Source organism: Chrysochloris asiatica, unplaced genomic scaffold (genome assembly GCF_000296735.1).
Source record: "Chrysochloris asiatica unplaced genomic scaffold, ChrAsi1.0 scaffold00119, whole genome shotgun sequence".
Classification (NCBI taxonomy): Eukaryota; Metazoa; Chordata; class Mammalia; order Afrosoricida; family Chrysochloridae; genus Chrysochloris; species Chrysochloris asiatica.
This window is the reverse complement of record NW_006408637.1, coordinates 5,283,089-5,302,961: the sequence shown is the minus strand read 5'-3', so window position 1 is coordinate 5,302,961 and position 19,873 is coordinate 5,283,089. Positions and strand designations below refer to the sequence as shown.

The window sequence follows — 19,873 nt, the reverse complement described above, 5'->3', positions numbered from 1 at the left end:
AGATATATGCACAGCAATGTTCACAGCAGCACTATTTATAACAGCAAAAAGTGGAGACAGCTAAAGTGTCCATCGACTGAAGAATGGATAAACAAACTTTGGTACATACACACAATGGAATATTATGCTACCTTGAAGATTAACAAGGAAGCTGCAAGCCACCACATAACATGGATGAACATTATGTTGAGTGACATTAGTGAGTCACAAAAAGAAAAACTACTATAAAAGACTAAGAAAAAGAACCCATACTAAAGGGAGGGGGGTTCTTTGCTGGTTGCTGGGATGTGGGGGGAGGGATGAGGGGACGGAGGGGAAGGTCGAGCACAGGGCAGGGACTAAAAACAGGATAGTTTGGGTGCTGGAGAGGGGGGGCAATATACAAGAAGGGGAAGGGAATAGAAGAACAAAGCAGATGGGAGAACAATTAGGTTTGCATGAGCTAAGTGAGACAGAGGTAAAAAATGATGTATGCACAACCTTGGAACAACAGGGCTCTGGGATACAGAGATTGAGACATGGTTGGAATGGGGAAAAGGGGGGAAATAATGTTAAGATGCTTGGCTGTCTGTTGAATCTTGGTTTCCCTTGTATATCATTATAAAATAGACACTTGAGGGGGAGAGAAAGAAATAGCCAGAAATATCACCATAGGAAGCTTGTAAGTCCATCTTCTGCCTATAACTGATTGGAATATCTAAAATGGGTTACAACGTGCCCAGTGAAGGAAGCTTCCTGTGGAGCCTCTGCATTACATAAGACTATAGGTAGAATCCTGAACGGCATCCAGAAACTTCAGAGGTGGGAAAATTCCACTTGAAAGGACAAGCAGAGCAGCCTGGAGTGGCTAGAAGAACACAGGTACTTCTTGAAAGAGAGACTGATAGGAAAAATACAAAACAACATAGGCAGTCCGACTGATTACTAAAAGAACAAGCAAGTTGCTCTCCCAGGAGACATCAAGGCAAGTGATCTGGTCCCCTCAGAGCAAACCCCCTTCCAAGACTAACACTCAATGAGAATACACACTCTGATTGATGACCACGCTCGTTATCAATAAGGGGAAGTGAGGGAAAAACATCAATGAAGCTGTGAGGTAAGCACAACAACGCTCAATAGACTCCTGTGAACCTGGGTGGAGACCTGGTTGGCCAGCAGTGTGGCAAGACCTAGGGACTCTTGGGTCCAGAGTCAGTGACATAGCCACAGAGGACTAGAATGGAGAGTGAAGCATCCAGCTGATAAGAAGAGAGGGCATATGCATAAGAACACCCACACTTGCCCACTTGACCTGGCTTCAATGACTGGATGATCAGAAGAAGAAAAAAGAGGAAAAAAGAGTAATCTGATACAATTTGATGAACTTGACCTACACCTATAGATGCAGTAGCTCAAAAAAGGGAACAAATCGTTACAGCAAGGATCATTCCCACTCCCTCCACACACAGAGTAGACAGGGATGGGGCAACTTGGACATTGGCTACCCAACACTGGAGGGCTACAAAGGCAAGAAGTGACTGGCTTCCAAGCTTCCAAGAGGGAACCTCAGATGGCCTGGAGGAAGGTAGAATCGCCACTGAGTAGTATCCAATCTGTCTAGGCGGAGCTGATGAAAGGAAATACAGATAAGTTTCTTGTGATACAATAGTGAATAATTGTTATCAGGACTGATTGTGAGGGTTGGAAATGTAAAGATAGATGGTTTTTAGCAAGGAGGGGAGTGATTAACTTTTCAGTCTAGGAGTGGAGGTCCCCGGGACTATCAAGGGAGAAGAGCGGAAAGCAGGACCGAACCCAGAGAAGCAATTATGCCAGAGATGGAGGCAGAGACGACGTGGAGACATGGAGCAGCTGGGGACTTTAGACCAAGAGAGGGAGAGGGGCTGTGTGTTGACGACCGGGGGTGGAGGGTGGGGGGGCAGGCTTGCAGGGTATACCCTTTGGTTGGTTGATAATGTATAGAGGGGATTGTAACCATGGCAAGGAAACGATATACGATAGGATGAATGTAAAACTAATGTTCTCCCATGTAAACTATCATATAATTCACAATAAAGCATTAAAAAAAAAAAAATATATATATATATATATATGTATATATATATATAGTGACAAAAATATTTTCCAACAGACACTAAAATTATTTAAGGAAATACTAGACCAATTTCAATTTGATCTTACTATTGCCAATTCAATTAAATAAGAGGCAACAGCTTCAAGATTTCAGATTATCTGTCAAATACCAATAATAAAGATTTGAATGAAGGGAACTTAATACAGAATTATAAGAAAAAGCTGCAGTGGATCCTATTTATTCCATATAAAGTTAGACATTTTATGTCGTATATTTAATATATAGTTAAAAGAAACCACAACACATTTACATTCAAGAAAATAAATTGGAAAATGGACAACGCAGATAGATAACCAAAAAGAAAATTTAGTCTCAAGTTCAAATATCACAAAAATTAAAATCACTGGGAAGTGGCAGTGAGCAGAACCTATCAAGTAAGGTATCCACCCACCCATTCAACTCACAAATACATTCATCAAGAATACGAGAGCATTCATAACAAAAGTAACTACAAACTTTTAGGTTTTGAAATGTTTCTAATCCTTTCTCCGACACCCCCAGATACATGATACCCTGTCATTCCTTCCCTCATCTATGCTGGTGGTCATCCACATACAGGGACTCAACAATACTCTAAACTCTGCATTAAGCACCACACTGGGAATCAAGATACCAGGGCACACCCACTTGACCAGGCCTCTCTACTGTACTGGAGGAGTCCTAATGAACAACTATTGAGGGCAGCACGTCTTCAAAGAAACCATCTTATTGTTAAGTAACTACGTATCTCTTCAGGGATTGTTGTTGCTAAGTGCCATGGAGTCGGTTCTGACTCAGCGACCTTGTATAGGGTTTCCAAGGGAGCGGCTGGTGAGTTTGAAGCATCGACCTTCCAATTCAAAACCATCTTGCAGTCCAGTGCATTAACCCACAGCGCCACCCCGGGACTAGCAGGCCTATTATTATAACCTGGATGTTTGGCAGTAATGAAACTGGAAACCTAGGAGAGACACTTAAGCTAAGCAGACGGACTACAAACAAACTGACCTGCATCTTTTGAGTCATGCAACAGGTGCCATGAGAAGGAAACAGAAGGCCAGGTAGCTTGGGTTGTTGATATCCACTATCCTCCTGCCTTTAGTTGGACCTTACTTCTCAAGATTATGACTTTTGTTGTTGTTAAATACCGTCGAGTGGGTTCCCACTCAGCCACCCTGTATAGTGTTTCCAAGGAGCAGCTGGTGGGTTTGAACTACCAGTCTTGTGGCTGGCAGTCCAGTGCTTATCCTACAACACCACACCAGAATAGAGTAATAAATAGGCAAAAGGAAATACAGTTTGCCACTACAGAAGGAAAAGAGAATTTCTACATTCTTCCACTCACAAACAGATCTAAAGTATAAAGTACCAGGTTAGAAAGCAAGTTGGGCAGTGATCAGCAGACTTGTCCTAATGCATGCATGCTACAGATGACCAGGGTGCTGCGCTGGCTCCACAGGAGAAAGCGGGAGCAGTCTGTTTCCAGAAAACCACCAATTGGGAGAAACCCATGGAACTCTGTCCTCTACGGTTGCTGTGAGTCAAAACTGACTTTGAGGGCAATAGGTTTTTAGGTTATACATGGATTCTATACATTTATCTTACCAGACATTTACCTGATGCACTAAGGAAAATATTTTCCAGTGTAGTCATTAAATATTTAGCTAACTGAACAAACACGAAAAACAGCTGTATGAGCGACTCATTTAATTTCTGTTAAAATCTATTCCCTGACCTATATACAAATGACAGAGCTGAACTACATACTTCCTAACATGGAAAATAATGAGACTTCTGAACCAAAAACTTGCATGGGAACGTAGTCACACAAGAACGATTTCTTGTGTGCTCACTATCTGCTAGGCTCTGTACAAGGCACTGGACGTTAGCACTGAATACAACAAGCACAGGCCTCGGCGCCCTCCAGGAGTTTAAAGCTTCACAGAGAAGAGAATGCAGCACACAGTGAAACTCTGAAAAAAGGCACACTGGGATTTTCAACACGTATTGAATTAAAATATTCATACAAAGCTAGAAGAAATTATTCAGAGACCATAGCATACTTGCTCTCACCAGAGAAAAATGGAGGCTTAACATAAAAGCCTTAATGTTTCTGTTTGGATCTGTTGGCAAATTATCTAAGAAATCATGTTGCAGTAGTAAAAACTAAAATGACTCTAAGTCGATGAGATTACCAAAATACTGTGCCCACATAAGTTCCTAGTTTATTTTTCTTAAACCCAATTAAACCATTTTCAAGAAATATTTTTGGCATGTTGTAACATATGCCACCCAAAAGGCACACAGCCTTAGAAATGAACTTCAGTTTGAAATATGTATGCAGATTATTAAAAGGATAAAATCTGATGATCATCAACCTTTAAGTAAAATATTAAATTACCTGCATTTATAATAGATTACACTCATTAAATAATTCCTGAACAATATGCAACTTACATATTGCTTATCTATACACAACTGAATCATAATAGAAAATGCACAAAGTCATGGTGAAAGCCATACTGTTACTGTTCATTATAACGCCGTATGAAATTGTACCAATACTGCCTGGTTTATTAAAATTATGTAATATTCTTAATTCACAAATATTATTGCTGTTGTCAAATGCCGTCAAGTCAGTTCTAACTCACAGTGACCCTGAATAGGGTTTCCAAGGAGTGGCTGCTGAGTTTGAACGGCCGACCTCGCGGTACAAACTACCTTGAAGTTAAGTGCTTATCCTATGGCATCACACCATTTTTAAAATCTAAGAGAACATCTACAGCAAATTTTAGGAAAAGACTCACTGAACACATTCAGTGCTTTCAGCCATGTACCCAAGATAAAAATTCAATAAATAAAATCTCATAAGAATGCCTTGTTGTTAAGTGCCGTCGAGTCGGTTCCGACCCATAGTCACCCTGTACAGGGTTTCCAAGGAGCAGCTGGTGAGCTTGAACTGCTGACCTTGCAGTTCAAATGGCTTTACAGTCTGGCGCATTAACCCACAGCGCCACACCAGGACTCCAAGCATGCCTTAAACACTCCATACTCCCAGTTCATAAGACAATGTTAATTCCACATCAAAGACGATAGGAATGATACATCATAATTAAGAACATAATAGCAGAATCATAGAAACATGAATATTTTGATACAAACACCCCAAAAGGAATGGTGTAGTAATGATATTGATAGTTTTTCCAGGGGACTATAATGACAAAATGGACCAAAGATAAGTCTTTAGGCAGAGAAAGAATGTGATATTAAGAGAACAGAACAATTTATCAGGCTCAGAAAGTCCAGAGCAAATGACTAACAAACGTGGCACTAATTGTATACTGTGACACAGATTTGACTTACAAAATTACAAAAATCAATATTTTATTAGGAAATTAATATTTGTGCACATTTAGAAAGAGACACAGATGTACCTGTCAATGTACAGGTAGAGGTTTTATGTTAAATATACCTGTCAATCTTAAAACAACTACTAAATACAGCACAACCAAGTATAGTAAATACTTAAGAGCTGAATACAGAAAAAAGGAAAAAATAAAGCCCATTTAAGAGCAAAGTGAATAGAGCTACTAATCTATTTTTAATGGAAAAAGAAATGTTTATTTTTGTATGCTCTTAACACCTAGTTAATGAATGCAAAAGTGATTTTTTAAACTCACAATGATTTTCCTGTTTAGCTTATTCACTGCCTATAAGCTTTGTTTTCAGTTTCTTTAGCTGTAAGACTATGTGGTCCACAGCATCTGTCTTGTACAACAGACGTTTTTCCCATCAACAGTAACACGAGGCTCTCTGGCTGCCATGAATCAGTTCCAACTCATAGTGACCTGATGCACACTACAGCAAAATACTGTCCGGTCCTCCGCCATCCTCACCAAGTGTTGTTACGCTTGAGCCCATTGCTGCTGTCACTGTGCCAATCCATCTCATTGGGGTCTTCCTCCTTTTCACTGATCCTTCACTTTACCAAGTATGATGCACTTCTCCAGGGGCTGATCCCTCCTGATAACATGTCCAAAATATAAGATCTTGGTGTCTAAGGAGCATTCTGGCTGTACTTTTCCTAAAAGATTTGTTTGTTCTTCTAGCCATACATGGTACTTTTAGTATTTTTTTTTTTCCAACACCGCAACTCAAATGCATCAATTCTTCTACAATCTCCCTTATTCACTGTCCAACTTTCACATGCATATGAACATATTGAAAATAGTTTGGGTGAGGCACAACTTAGTCCTCAAACTATCATCTCTGTTCATAAAGACTTTAAAGAGTTCTTGTATAGAAGATGTGCCTAATGTAGTACATCATTCGACATCTTGACTGCTGCTTCCATGAACGAGTGTTGACAGTGGATCCAAGTATACTGAAGTCTTTGACGACTTCAATCTTTTCTCCATTTATTATGATGTTATTTATGGGTCCAGTATTGAGGATTTTTGTTTTCTGTACCTTGAGATGCAACCCATACGTAAGGCTGTAGTCTTTAATCTTCTTCAGTAAATATTTTAAATCCTCTAAATTTTCAGCAAGCAAGGATGTATCATCTACATATCACAAGTTGTTTGTAAGTTTTCCTCCACAGTACTTTAAAATTTTAATATGGCGAATATGACATAAGGGTTTTAGGAGGCGTATTTCAAGCCCCATGCTAAGTAGTCTAGATAAGTTATAATACACTTTATTATTACTCAACAAGGATAAATCTACAACACTAAACAGAGCTACAGCAGGTGCATTTAAAAGTGTCAGCTTTTAGAGATTAATCCCATGTTCATGACATGATTTACAAACTTAAGCGTGAAAAGGATCAATTACCTAATGACACTAAAAACTTTTATAAAATATAAACACTGCAAAAAGAAGTTAAAAGAGATATAAGTACCTACTCTTAAAAATTACTAATGTACGAGTATAAATCCAAAGGTATTGCTACTAGGGTTCAAGTTAATCCATGAATGGGTTTTTGTTAAAACAAAGAGTTGAAAACACATACTCTGTCCTTAGTGGATGCTGCAGAAAAGTTTTTTTAGTAGTGCATTTGTCTTAGTCTTTTCTTTAAAAAAATAAAATAAATAAAGTCAAATCAAAGTAGTAACTTCTGTGGGGATCTGATGGATCAGTGAAATTCAAAGAGGAGAGGTCAGTTTAGAAGATTATAGCAACTGTTCATTTAGATTCCAAATAGGTCATCTTGATAGATTTTCTCCAAAGACAAAAGATGATCAGAGAGGCTCGTCAGGAAGACTTAAGAAAACCAACTGCACTGGTGAGAAAAATGTCAGAACAGTTGTGCTGAGGAATTTCTTCCACAACGACACTGCGCCTGTTCATTCTTCAAGGTATCAAAGGCTGTCCTAGATTTTGCCGGGAAATCTTCCCCTAGTCAACCTACAACCCTGATCTTGCCCCTTTGGACTTCTTTTTTGTTCCCCAAACTTACACAGCATCAAAAAGGAACAAGATTTGAGTTCCTTGAAATTGCCAAAACTGTTTTAATGTGGTGTAAATCAAACAGTGAAGAGTTCTTTAGTGGTAGAGAGATGGAAACATGACCATCAGAAGCGTGTATGTCTAGAAGGAGGAGATGTTGAGAAACAATACTTTCACATTTTCATATTTTTGTTTAATAAAACTTCCTATGTTTTTGTAGCAATACTTTTTTACTTATCCTCATATGACCCTAACTTTAAAAAGTATATAGATATATAATTTTAAAAGATTAAAAAAAAAAAAACACACACACTATAAATTGATCCTCTCTTGCTACCTGTATATAGTCTTCCTTTTCCTAGACTGAGTATTATATTTTTTAAAAGGAGTTAAAAAAAAATTATATATTTATTTAAAAGCACTGCCTTAGAATATACATCTATGACAAGTTTATACGTTCCAGTGTTGGAAAATAGTTTTATATATAGTAACCATATCTGAAAAATTCTGTAACAGCATTAAATCATTTATAAAGCATTATAAATCAGTTCTATTTTCAGTAAAGGAGGTATATGTTGTAGCTAAGTGCCATCGAGTTAGTTCTGACTCATAGCAACTCCGTTGAGGTATAGGAACGGCTGGTGGGTTTGAACGCCAACCTTCAGCGCCACACCAGGACTCCAATGCTGGTATAATCATATAAATCATGCCTGGTTATCCTCTTGCTGTTAAGTGCTGTAGAGTCGGTTCCAACTCACAGCGCCCCGTATACATATACAATTTTTGATGAATGGCTGGTAGGTTTTGAAGCACCAACATTACAGTTAGCAGTCCAGTGCTTACCATGCAGCACTACATCAGGAATCCTTTCTGCATCTATCAGTAAAAAACAACAACAACAACAAAAAACAAACAAAAAAACCCTGCCCAAACACTATCATTTATGTAACAAGATAGAATAGGGATATTAATGAAAATTAATTAAAGATTGTTGCTGCTAAGTGCTACTGAGTTAGAACCGACTCACAGCCACCCTGTATAGAGTTTCCAAGCAGTGGCTGGTTAGCTTAAACCACTGAACTTGCAGTTCAAACTGACCTTGCAATCCAGTGCATTAACCCACAGTGCCAAAAAAAAAAGAAAAAGGAAAACATGGGAAATTAACTTTTTTTTTTTTTCAAACAAAAGCCATTCATATATTAAGAAAAATCTGTTGGCTGGAAAATATTTTAGAAGCAAAAACCCTTGTAATTATCTCCATGAAAAATGTCTTAATTGCTATCATCATAAGTAACTATCACTAAAGATATTATTTTCAATACTTTTCTTGCATGTTGCTAATGCGTGCCATTGAGTCGGTTCTGACGCACAGCAACTCTGTATACGGTTTCCAAGGAGTGGTGATGAGATTGAACCTTGTAGCTCACACTGACCTGTGGTTGAGTGTTTATTCTACAGGGCCACACCAGGATTCTTGCATAAACTTTCTAAGTTGTAGGCCTCCCAGGTAAGAAAAAAATAGTAGAGCTGACTAGAATTTTTTTTTTGCAATCCTGGTTAGCTTCAGAATGAAAGAGCCGCAGACATTATAATTATTGCTTACTCATCAATAAGAAAGATGCTTTGGTTATTATTAAAAAGGGATAATTCCTATTACTACATAGGAACCAATTCAGTTGTCTATAAGAAAATCAACTGCCTAATTTACTAATTAACGTATAGTTGTCTCTCTCTATGATGCTGGAGTAGCTAAAGACCCATTCTATAGGTTGTCCTTGAGCTGCTGAGTTCTCTTCTTTTCAGAGTTTATACATACATGTGGAGTCCTGGTGTGGTGTGCTAGATAATGCGCTGGATTGCAAGGTCAGTTTGAGGGGCAAGGTCGGCAGTTCAAACCCACCAGCTGCTCCTTGGAAACCCTAAACAGGGTTGCTATGAGTTAGAACCCACTCAGTGGTATTTAACAACAACCGTACACATGCATGAGTTGTCAGAAATAGATTGCATTCATCTTAGTAACAAAAGCATTTCTTGTTGCACTAAGGTTGTATTTTTTTCCTATACTATTAAAAACTTCCCGATGCTTCGATTTAAAAAAAACCTTCCCTTACCCTGTTGTTGTTATGTGCCACGGAGTTGGTTCTGACTCACAGGGACCCTGTACAGGGTTTCCGAGGCTATAAATCTTTAAGGGAGCAGAAAGCCTCGTCTCTCTCCCTCGGAACAGCTGGTAGTTTTGAACTGCTGTCCCTGAGGTTTGCAGCCCTGATTCGTAACTACTACGCTACCAGAGCTCTTTACCCTACCCCAACCCAATCCCTATTAATTTCAAAACTAAAATACTAAACCTCTAATACCCAAATGGCCTAGGATTAATCTTTCTTTTGATACAATTTTTTTAATGAAACAGAAAATTATTAATTATATAATAATTTTCTAAATGTCTCAATCCTTTTCCCTTTTAAGGAGCCAATTAACAGCAAAACAATAATAATAATAATAATAAAGTACTGACTCTACTGACAGCTGGACAGCCCCTAAATTCTGTCCATTCATTAAGGCGATTATGAAAGCTGCCTGTATAAATACAGCTAGTAAATAACAAGGAGAGAGGAACTGAAAGTGGCGGTAGAAGATGATGTGGTTCTTATCTATCATGTGGGCATAACTTAGTATTAATTTTCACTAGGTTCTTCCTAATTTTCAACCAAAATGTTCTATATTTACATTTGCATTCGACGCAGAAATGGAACCCCTTCTATGTTTATAGTCAGTAAGCTCATTTACTAAGATCAAAATGAGTAAATATAATAAACAGGGCAAAATATTCCCCTAGCAGTCATAGCTGAGATGCTAAGAATCTTCTTATGAAAATGATCACTAGTAGCCTATCCTTTAGGAGAGGAACATCATTACCACAGAGGCAACTTAAGAAGCAAAAGCCAAGAGGATACATTAACCTTACTTAACTCTGATGTATTTAAATACTGCTGGCTGATAGGTATTCTAACTTGTTTAGAATAATAAAGAATAAGTCTCAAGCAAAACTTCAGAACAATTTCTTTTGACTTAAATTGTTTTATACTTCTAAGTTGCAGATTGGGCCAGAATTGCACTTCTCCCAAACAAAAAAGGTAATCAGAGTCTCCCATTGCTACAACAGGACAACAAAAAACTGCTTTAAGAAATAAAGAAAGAATATTTAGGTAATATTTTTTTATTAACTTCCCAAGCCACAGAATAAAATTTAAACTAAAAATTTTACAATTATACTCCTCTCTGAAGCCTGGCATACCATGAAACCACCACTTAAAACTTCTATGGTTAACATTCTGTTAACAATTCAAATATAATACCAAGATAAATTAAGTTATTCCTCGAAGATTACTAATTAGTAAAACCCTAAAACTAGCTTGCCAATCTGGATAAAATGACACAAAGTTTCTTTAGATAAGTCAAAGAAAACTTGTGTGCAAGAAAAAAACTGAAGTCAGGGAATAGAACCTAACGGAACTGTAATCTTGTCTTTCAGGTCCCAGGACAGGAGCAGTCAGAAAGCGCACTCTGTTTTGGTCCAACAGACTTGCTAACATTTTTAAACAGAATGCTTCAAAGACACAAATAAATCTCTGAGACTTTTGAAAAAGTTTATAAAGCAAGAACTGAGATAAGGCCTTTTTGAAGTAACAAATGCTTGTTAAGAAATCTCAACTTTTAAATCTCTGCCTACAGAGGGAAAGAAATACGATGAATAAAGAAGGTTACGGAGAGGTTATCGTGGCAATGCAGTCAAGTCAGAATGCAAGAAGGCAGGTATGCCCGATGTTGGCTTGTAGACATCAAGAAGCTAAAGCTCTTTACCTTAAGAGATTCTCTTATCATTTCATCAAAAATGTTTTCTTTATTAATTTACATGAATTACATAATGTCAATTATGTAAACCTATTTTCTTAACATGAAGAGATCCTGCAAGTATTCAAAACAGCAAGTAGGGGAGCCACTATGTGAGATATTTACATGTTAAAAACGAAGTATTTTTAATATGCTACAATGACCTCAATTAGAATACTAACAAGTCTTTAACTCATAAATTAAATTTTAAAATAGAAAAGTATTTTAGAAGTGTTTTTAGGTAATAATCGCTAGCTGAAACTCAAGTTACCTCACATTCCATCCGCAGTAATGCACCAAGTAAAGGACCTCTCCACCTTCGGCATCAGAATCTTTAATACTAGCTTCATACATTTTTTGATTTTTCCCTCGTCCATACCGCACTTGGACTTTCATGCCTGGTGGATAGCATTCAAACTCCTCTTCCTCATTGTTGTCAACATCATCTTCATCCTCTTCCTCCTCCTCCTCCTCTTCTGCGTCTTCATCATCTTCTTCTTCCTCTTTATTCGTTTCATCTCTTGAAAGGTTTAAAAAATTGCAGAGTTAATAAACGATACTTCACAAGCTTTTCAGTTCCAAACCACATATACTGATAAATATTGTGGCTGTGATTGTTCCGGGGAACAGCAGGTTCCATGAGTATGAAATTCTTTGAGTTTCAATTTAATATTAAAAGCTAAAAACTGTGTAAGATGACTATGGTTGCAGAAAGATACAGTCAGAGAAAATGAAGAATCAAGCGTATTAAAAGAAAATTTCCATCAGTCAGAAGAATGGAAGTTGTGCCGAGTAGCGAGAAACTACTAGGGTCAACTGTAACAATTTGACTGCGTTTTAACGTACGTGTTTTACGTGCCAGTTGGCCAAAAACAAACAAAAAAGCATTATATTTTCTGACTAAAACTCATTTTTTATTCATATATTTTCAGTCTTAGGATTTTTAAAACAATTTTTTAAACTAGCAGACAGCTAGTTTTAATAGCACTGAAAGTGTTACAGCAAAAATTTCAAATGTTATAAATCTTTTCCGGTAGTAACCTACTATCTCATATTAACATTACAATGACTTTGATCTTTCTAAACATCACCTCAATTTCTGCTCTCTTTTCCAGTTAAGTTCCTGTTAAGTGCCAATGAGTTTGTTCTAACTCATAGCAACCCTGTGTAGGGTTTCCAAGGAGCAGCTGGTGTGTTTGAACCGTCAACCTTATAGTTAACAGTCCAGTGCTTATCCTACAGTGCCACACCAGGACTCCTACCATAGATAAAGGGGCTTCAAAAACTTTGTGGGAAAATTCCATTATCCTTTGATTTGGATTTGATTATTCCATGAGCTTTTAGAAGCCCCTCATATTTACTGAAAGTTTTATTCCACAAATCTTTTCACCATTCAAGTTCCAAAAAAATAGGTATATATGACAAATTTCAAATACACGAAACTAGGGCACACGTTACAATCATTCTGATCTTCTCAATACCATGTATTTTCTCAAATTGAGCAATTTTACTTTTATATTAGGCACTTGTAGGATCAGCACTGGACTGTGAACCACGAGGTTGGCAGTTCAAACCTACCAGCTGCTCCTTGGAAACCCTATACAGGTTCGCTATGCATCTGAACCAATTCAATGGCACTTGACAACAATACTTTGCATTAAATAAATAGAAGAAAACTGCTAAGTACTGTCGCATCTGTTCCAACTCATAGCAATGCTGTATAGGGTTTCCGATGAGTCGGTGGGTAGGCAGAACTGTCAACCTTGTGGCTAGCTGTCCAGTTCTTAGTCTACAGCACCACACCAGGACTGCTTTCAAGCACTAGCTATACAAAAGAAGCTTCCATATGAAATTCTGAAGTACATGCTCTGTAGTAGGGCCATTCTTACTACATCAGTTTTCCCTTAAGAATCACTACATGGCTGGCAAATGAATAAATACCATAAAACAAAAGCCACAAGAGAGTGAAGTATTCTTTAATGGTCAAAATAAGCCCACTGCTATTGGGTCAGATTCCGACTCGGCGACTCTACATGACAGACTAGGATTGTCCCACGGCTTTGCAAGGCTGCCACATTGTCTTTTCCCTATGGCCTGGCTAGTGGGCTCAGAGGGCCAGCCTTCTGCTTAGCAGCACTAGCAGTACATCTTCATAGCTGTAACAGTTACAAGAAGAAGGCTTCGGATATTTTCTTACACTCTTATATGCAACCTTTTAGCAGTAAGATACCTTATCACTCCTAATTAATCAATTCTATTGGCAGCGGCATACTCCATAAGTAGCAATACAAGGAGCAGTACAATGCTGTTTCCTCTTTAGCAGAGTAAGGAGTCCTAGCGGGGCTCTGGGTTTGGCATGGGGCTGTTAACCACAAGGTCGGCGGTACAAACTCAGCAGGCAGTCCCTGAGCAAAACATGAGACTGTCTGCTCTGATGAAGATTTAGTCTTGGAAACCCTATACACAAAGGCTGTGAGAGGGAATGGATTCGGTAGCAGTGGAGTTTACAATATAATGGGTGGAAGGGGTAGAGAAGCCTCATTGATTGAGTTCACAAAAGTACCACGTGAGTCAATGTCATCTGAAATATGTCGTATGAAATCTATAGAGAGTCCCAAGAATTATTCCTTTTTGAAAACTATTTATTATTGAAAGAGCAGGTATTTAAATCTTAAATCCCAAATGATTATTGTTGGTAGCCTGAGATTAAAAATATGTCATTTATCACTGAAAATACATCAAATATTTCCATAATACAGAAATAACTATTAGTAAGGCTAAAATATTTAAGAGGTGATCAGAAAGGGTGTTGTGGGTGAATAAATAATAAAACAATTGTTTTTGAAGAAAGAACACTACATAGCAAGATTATGCCCCTGCGTCTCAGGGAGAAAAGGAGGTGTATTTTGGTACACCATAATAAAAGAAAACATTTACAAAGCACCTTGTTTTTAAATCTCAGAACATAACATGAGATATAAAGAATAGAACGTCTACATTTTTTTTAGTGAAAAACTCTAAAGATGTCAATGATAACTACAATCACAAGTGGTAGCCACGGTAAACTTTTATTTAATCTGGAATGAAGACCTACTAACCAAGAACATTTAATGGCAGCCTCAGGCACCACCCAAATAACACACTAAAGTGTACAGAAGAAACAGTGTAATTACTGGAAAGCTGCCAAAGAAAACACTCTATTGCTCTCTGAAACTTCAGCAGCACTCAGGCTTCCATCGGACAATGAGAATACCGAGACAGATAGCTTTTCAAGTGTGAAATGTAACTAATAGGGTTAAAGAAAAACGCTGATGCACATTAACACACAACACATACACAAACAAACACAGAGTTAAATTTCTTATCTTTTAGACAACCACATCCTGGGAAACCAAATATATCAGCAACGATTCTTCGTTTCAATTCACGATGGAAAAACAAAGTTTCCAAGTTTGAAGTCAAGCTCCTCATAGTGGAACACACACACAAACACCAGAGCTATTAAGTACCTACTACAAATCAGAAAGACTTCCTCAGTGACACAAACAGTCAAGTGCTTAACTACTACAGAAAGATTGGCCGTTCCCACCTACCCAGAGGAATGGCGGAAGACAGGCCTGGTGATCTGTTTCCAATAGGGCACAGCTATGACAACCTTATGGAGTAATTCTAACCTGCACACAAGGGGTGGTCATGAGGAAGAATCAACTCAGCAACTAACAACACAAGTAAAAAGCCAACCGCTGAACCAGGAAGTTTACATAAACCGACTCCTTTAAGATCCCATATCTGGACACACTGCATTCATCAAATAAAATTCAGGAAATCATTTTGGACATTCCCAACATATGTAATTCTTCTAAACATCGAGTAAATTAGGGCAATCATAGCAGGAACTTGACGTTATACAGTATAAATACATTTATGAATATCTGCAGTAAATTTCTAAACGCATATTGTTAACTTGAAGGATTGGTAAAGTAAAAACCTAAAAAAATACAGTTCATACAATTTAATAAGCTGAAATACCAACTTGAAAATTAAGATAATTATTAGGAACAAAGAGAAGCATAGGTTTTATCAGAGTGTTTTGCACATAATAAATGTTCCAGAAACACCTGAAGATTTAAAAATCAGATTTTTTTAGGCAAAAACTCAACCTTTTTACTTTTTTAATAGTTGAAAGTGTCAAGCAGCAGTAATAATTCAAATATACATTTATATACACAGAAATAAAATAAAATATAATAAACACCTTTTATTGTATTCATCAGAATCTGTTTTGTCCCCCTCTTCCATGTTTTTCTGAAGTCTGTGGCCAGAATTTCAAAAAGTACTCAAATGATCAAGGAAATTTAAGCTGAATTCTTACTATGATTAACATATGAAATACTCTCCAGTTGCAGTAAGAAGAACTACTTCAAATCTACATTTGTACACACAGAAACATAACAAAAAATTATATATAAACACCTTTTACTATTTTCATCTAAACTCAGTTTTGTTGCTCTTCCATATTTCTCTGTAAGCTGTGGCCAAAATTTCAGAAAAATTCAAAATGATCAAGAAAAAGTGCTTGTGATAATTTAAACAGATCACTAAGAATGAAGATGATTATGTTCTTTAAACTTTAGAAATAAGAAAATCATCTTTAAAATCCAGCTGTCCATTGGCAGTGCATCAACTACATTTTAAAAATAATCCATCATTCCAAAGAGACAACAACAAATTCTATGCCACATAAAATACAAAGTTTTTACTATGAAAAACTTACTAGAACCTTGCCACTCTTATGAAATAAGAAATAACCACAACTCTCAGAATTTACAGCCAATATGTCATCTACAAAACACTGGAAAAGCATCTTCCCAAATGTGTATCATCTGGTCATTCAGTAAAATTTAATGTAGTAATGATTACTTCTTCCAAGAGAAATAACTTATAAATTTCCATGATGAGAGCAAGAAAAATGGTTCAAAAATACAATCTTTTCGACAAGTCAGTATTAGTAGGGTCTCTGAAAGAGGCAAATGGTATTTACCTAGTAAATGCAAAATACAATTATTCTAAACATTGTTTATCAAATTTAGATTCATACACATACACACACACAAAGAGCAGATTACAAGAATTCACCCAGCCAAAATGCATCTTAACCAAAAACAAATTTCTTACCCAGATTTTGCTTTTTCTTCTTGAGCTTCTACCTTTATGCTCAGGGATTCATCTACCCTAGTTGTATCATCACCTTGTTCTTCCAGATTTTCATTTTCTCCAGGTTTTATCATGTTCACGTCTTTTTCCTGATCAGACTGTGTAGATACAGATTCTAACAAATTCTTTTTACTTCCCTAGAAAAAGATCAGAGGAACTAAACAAAAGTAAAACTTTCCAACTGAAATCCATGATATAATTGTTTCCAACAGAGGTAGGTGCCAACCAGTACCAATATTCAGAAGTTTATTACCTACTTTAAGAAACTCCTGACATTAAATCAGTAGGCAAAATTAGTTTAAAAGTATTCTGAAAAGTTACTACACTCTTTTAGTATGGTTACAAAACCATACTAAAAGAATACATCATGATGAAGATATATAAATAATATAGTATTATACAATGCGCGTTAACTTTGCAGAGAATGTAAAAACAATTCCAAAGGCAGTAAAGAACAATGAACAGTATCTGATTTACCAGAGGTTGGATATTTTCTGTTCGTTCAACATCATCCTCCACAGGCTTTTCTTCTTTTAGTACTAGATTCCCCTCCTCTTCAGTGTTTATTTCTTTGATTTCTGATTCATTTTCTTCCTTAATTTTTATTTCTTTGACATTTTCACACCCCTTACATGGCTTGTTAGCAACTTTTTCTGGCAATGCCATTTGAAACTCGATATTGGCTGACCTACAGTACTCCTCAAAACCATATAAGTATCTGGAAACATGAAGAAAAATGACATTTGGTGAAGAGATTCCAAAATATTACTATTAAGTTGTTGTTTAAAAGGTGTGTTCACTTCTGTCTCTCTTTTTAAGCTCTCAGACATTGAATCAAGTCAACATTCTAATTCATTCCAGTTCAATCCCTCCTTATCTTTTAACCCACGCAGAAACAGACTTCAAAGAACAATTCCCTTAAAAAAACTTGCCAACAGTGAGAAAGTAGTTATATTGAATCTAATAATACTGGTGGTGCTGTAGGATAAATGCTGAAATGGGAATTGCAAGATAAGCAGTTCTAATCCACCAGCCGCTCCTCAAGAGACTCTAAATATTAGTAAAGTTGTTGTTAAGTGCTGTGAAGTGGATTAGACTCACAGCGACCCTCTATAGGGTTTCCGATGAGCAGCTGGTGAGTCCTTCTTACGTGCAAGGTGTAGAGCCTCTATACATGTAAAATCTCATTTAATTACTAGACTAATCTGGTGAAATAGTATCACCCAATTTTACAAATGAGGAAACTGAGGCTTAGGGGTACATATAAATGATCTAAGGGTACAAACTACACGAGGATTAAAATCTGAGTTCATCTGACTTTAAAACTTTCAGTTTTTAACCTCTAACCAGTCCTTTCCAAACTGACTTCTCCAAAAAACTTTCTTTCACAGACTATCTCAGAAATTAGTACTCTTTACATAAAAAAATCTAAGAATTCACTCTAGTAAAAAGGTTTTGTTTCTTCTGAGAAGAAACAAATGCCCTCAGTTATGGCAAATTCCATTCTGCTTTCTAGATAAAAAAAATCAAGAACACTGACTTACTTTTTATAAGCACATTTCACATTGTATCCTGCAGCTGAATTTAAGACAGGGATTCCAAGGTCTTGGTAGACTTGCTTCCATACAGCTCCACTTTCAATCTAATGGACAAAATGAAATGAAAATTTCCAGGGAATATGAAACAATTTAGATACAAACAATATGTGTATATACAAGTATATATGTAAGTGTGTACATGGAGTTTTTGAAAGTTCATGGAAAAATTTGATTATCTTTCAGTTCCACTGTCCCCAAAACTTTCTGATGACCCCTTGTTCATATATGTATACAGGTGATGGACGTCAGACTACAGACAACTCCTGTTTTAAAGTGCTGTCAAATCAGTTCTAACTCATAGTGACCCTACGTACAACAGAATGAAACACAGTCCACTCCTGCGCAGTCCTCACAACCACTGTTAGGCTTGAGCCCACTGCCGTTGCCACTGTGTCAATCCATCTTATTGGAGGGGGTCTTCCTCTTCTTCACTGAACCCTCCACTTCACTCAGTATATATGTCCGTCTCCAAAGACTCGTCTGACTCCTGATAATATTTCTGAAGTATGAGAGACAGAATCTTGTCATCTTGGCTTCTAAGGAACATTTTGACTGTACTATTTTCAACACAAATTTGTTTGTTTTTTTCTGGCAGTCTGTGATACTTTAAAGATTCTTCTCCAAAACCATAATTTAAATGCATCAATTCTATGATCTGCCTAATTCATCTGCCCAACTTTCACATGCATATGAAGCTCCTTGGAGGCCAAGATGGCTAAGCTTCGTCTCTTCATACTTTGGACATATTGTCCGGAGGAAACAATCGCTGGAGAAGGTTGTCATGCTGGGTAAGGTGGAGGATCAGAGAAAAGGGGGAGGGGCCCCACGAGATGGATTAGCCAGGTGGCATCATTGATGGACTTAAGTGTGGCAGCGGTAGTGAGGTTGGCCCAGTATCGGACATTGTTTCGTTCTGCTGTGCATGGGGTCGCTATGAGTCGGTTCCAACTCGATGGCACCTGACAACAACAACACGTAACAAGCCTGCACCTAGGTTCCGAAGTTAAATTTTGTGATGAAGAAACATTTAAAGGACTTATTTCCCATAAAACTTACAAATGCACCACAGTTGTTCTTACTGACCTTACCAATAAGCATTTTATGATGCAGAAGATCATTAGGTGAATACTATATGTTATGGCAGATGAGTTCAACAAACATTTTCTATATGCTTCACATACACACATATACACATACATGCCAGGCACTGTATCAGAGCTGAAGGATGTAAACAATACAAAGACAGATCCCTATTTCAAGAATCTTACAGTAAACAAGCGGTATAGAAAGAATTTTCACCAGTATGATTATGCTGTGACTCAGACAAGTGGTTTATAGCAGAGTTTGACAAACAGCAAATGACAAAGTACATTTTTAAAAAATCTCCAACGACCTTAAATTAAAAAAAAAAAAAAAATGTTTATTGTGAATTATGTGGTAGTTTACATGGCAGAACATTAGCTATACATTCATTCTATCGTATATCGTTTCATTCATTGCCATGGTTACAATCCCCTCCATGCATCATCAACCAACCAAAGGGTATATCCTACAAGCCTGGCTCCTCACCCCCCTCACCCCCCATCCCCAGCCCCCACCGGTCATC

At 37.2% G+C, this 19,873-nt stretch overlaps 1 protein-coding gene across 1 annotated transcript in view; it reads right to left on the bottom strand.

The window, feature by feature from the left end:
* The window catches only part of ARID4B (AT rich interactive domain 4B (RBP1-like)), a 180,619-nt gene that overhangs the window by 54,323 nt on the left and 106,423 nt on the right, over window positions 1-19,873 (bottom strand). Inside the window, exons 13-16 of the mRNA XM_006868585.1 lie at window positions 18,214-18,311; window positions 17,147-17,387; window positions 16,631-16,806; window positions 11,727-11,975 (exon numbers count right to left, since the gene is read on the bottom strand). Coding sequence (XP_006868647.1) covers window positions 11,727-11,975; window positions 16,631-16,806; window positions 17,147-17,387; window positions 18,214-18,311 — 764 coding nt within the window. The remainder of the gene's footprint in view (window positions 1-11,726; window positions 11,976-16,630; window positions 16,807-17,146; window positions 17,388-18,213; window positions 18,312-19,873) is intronic.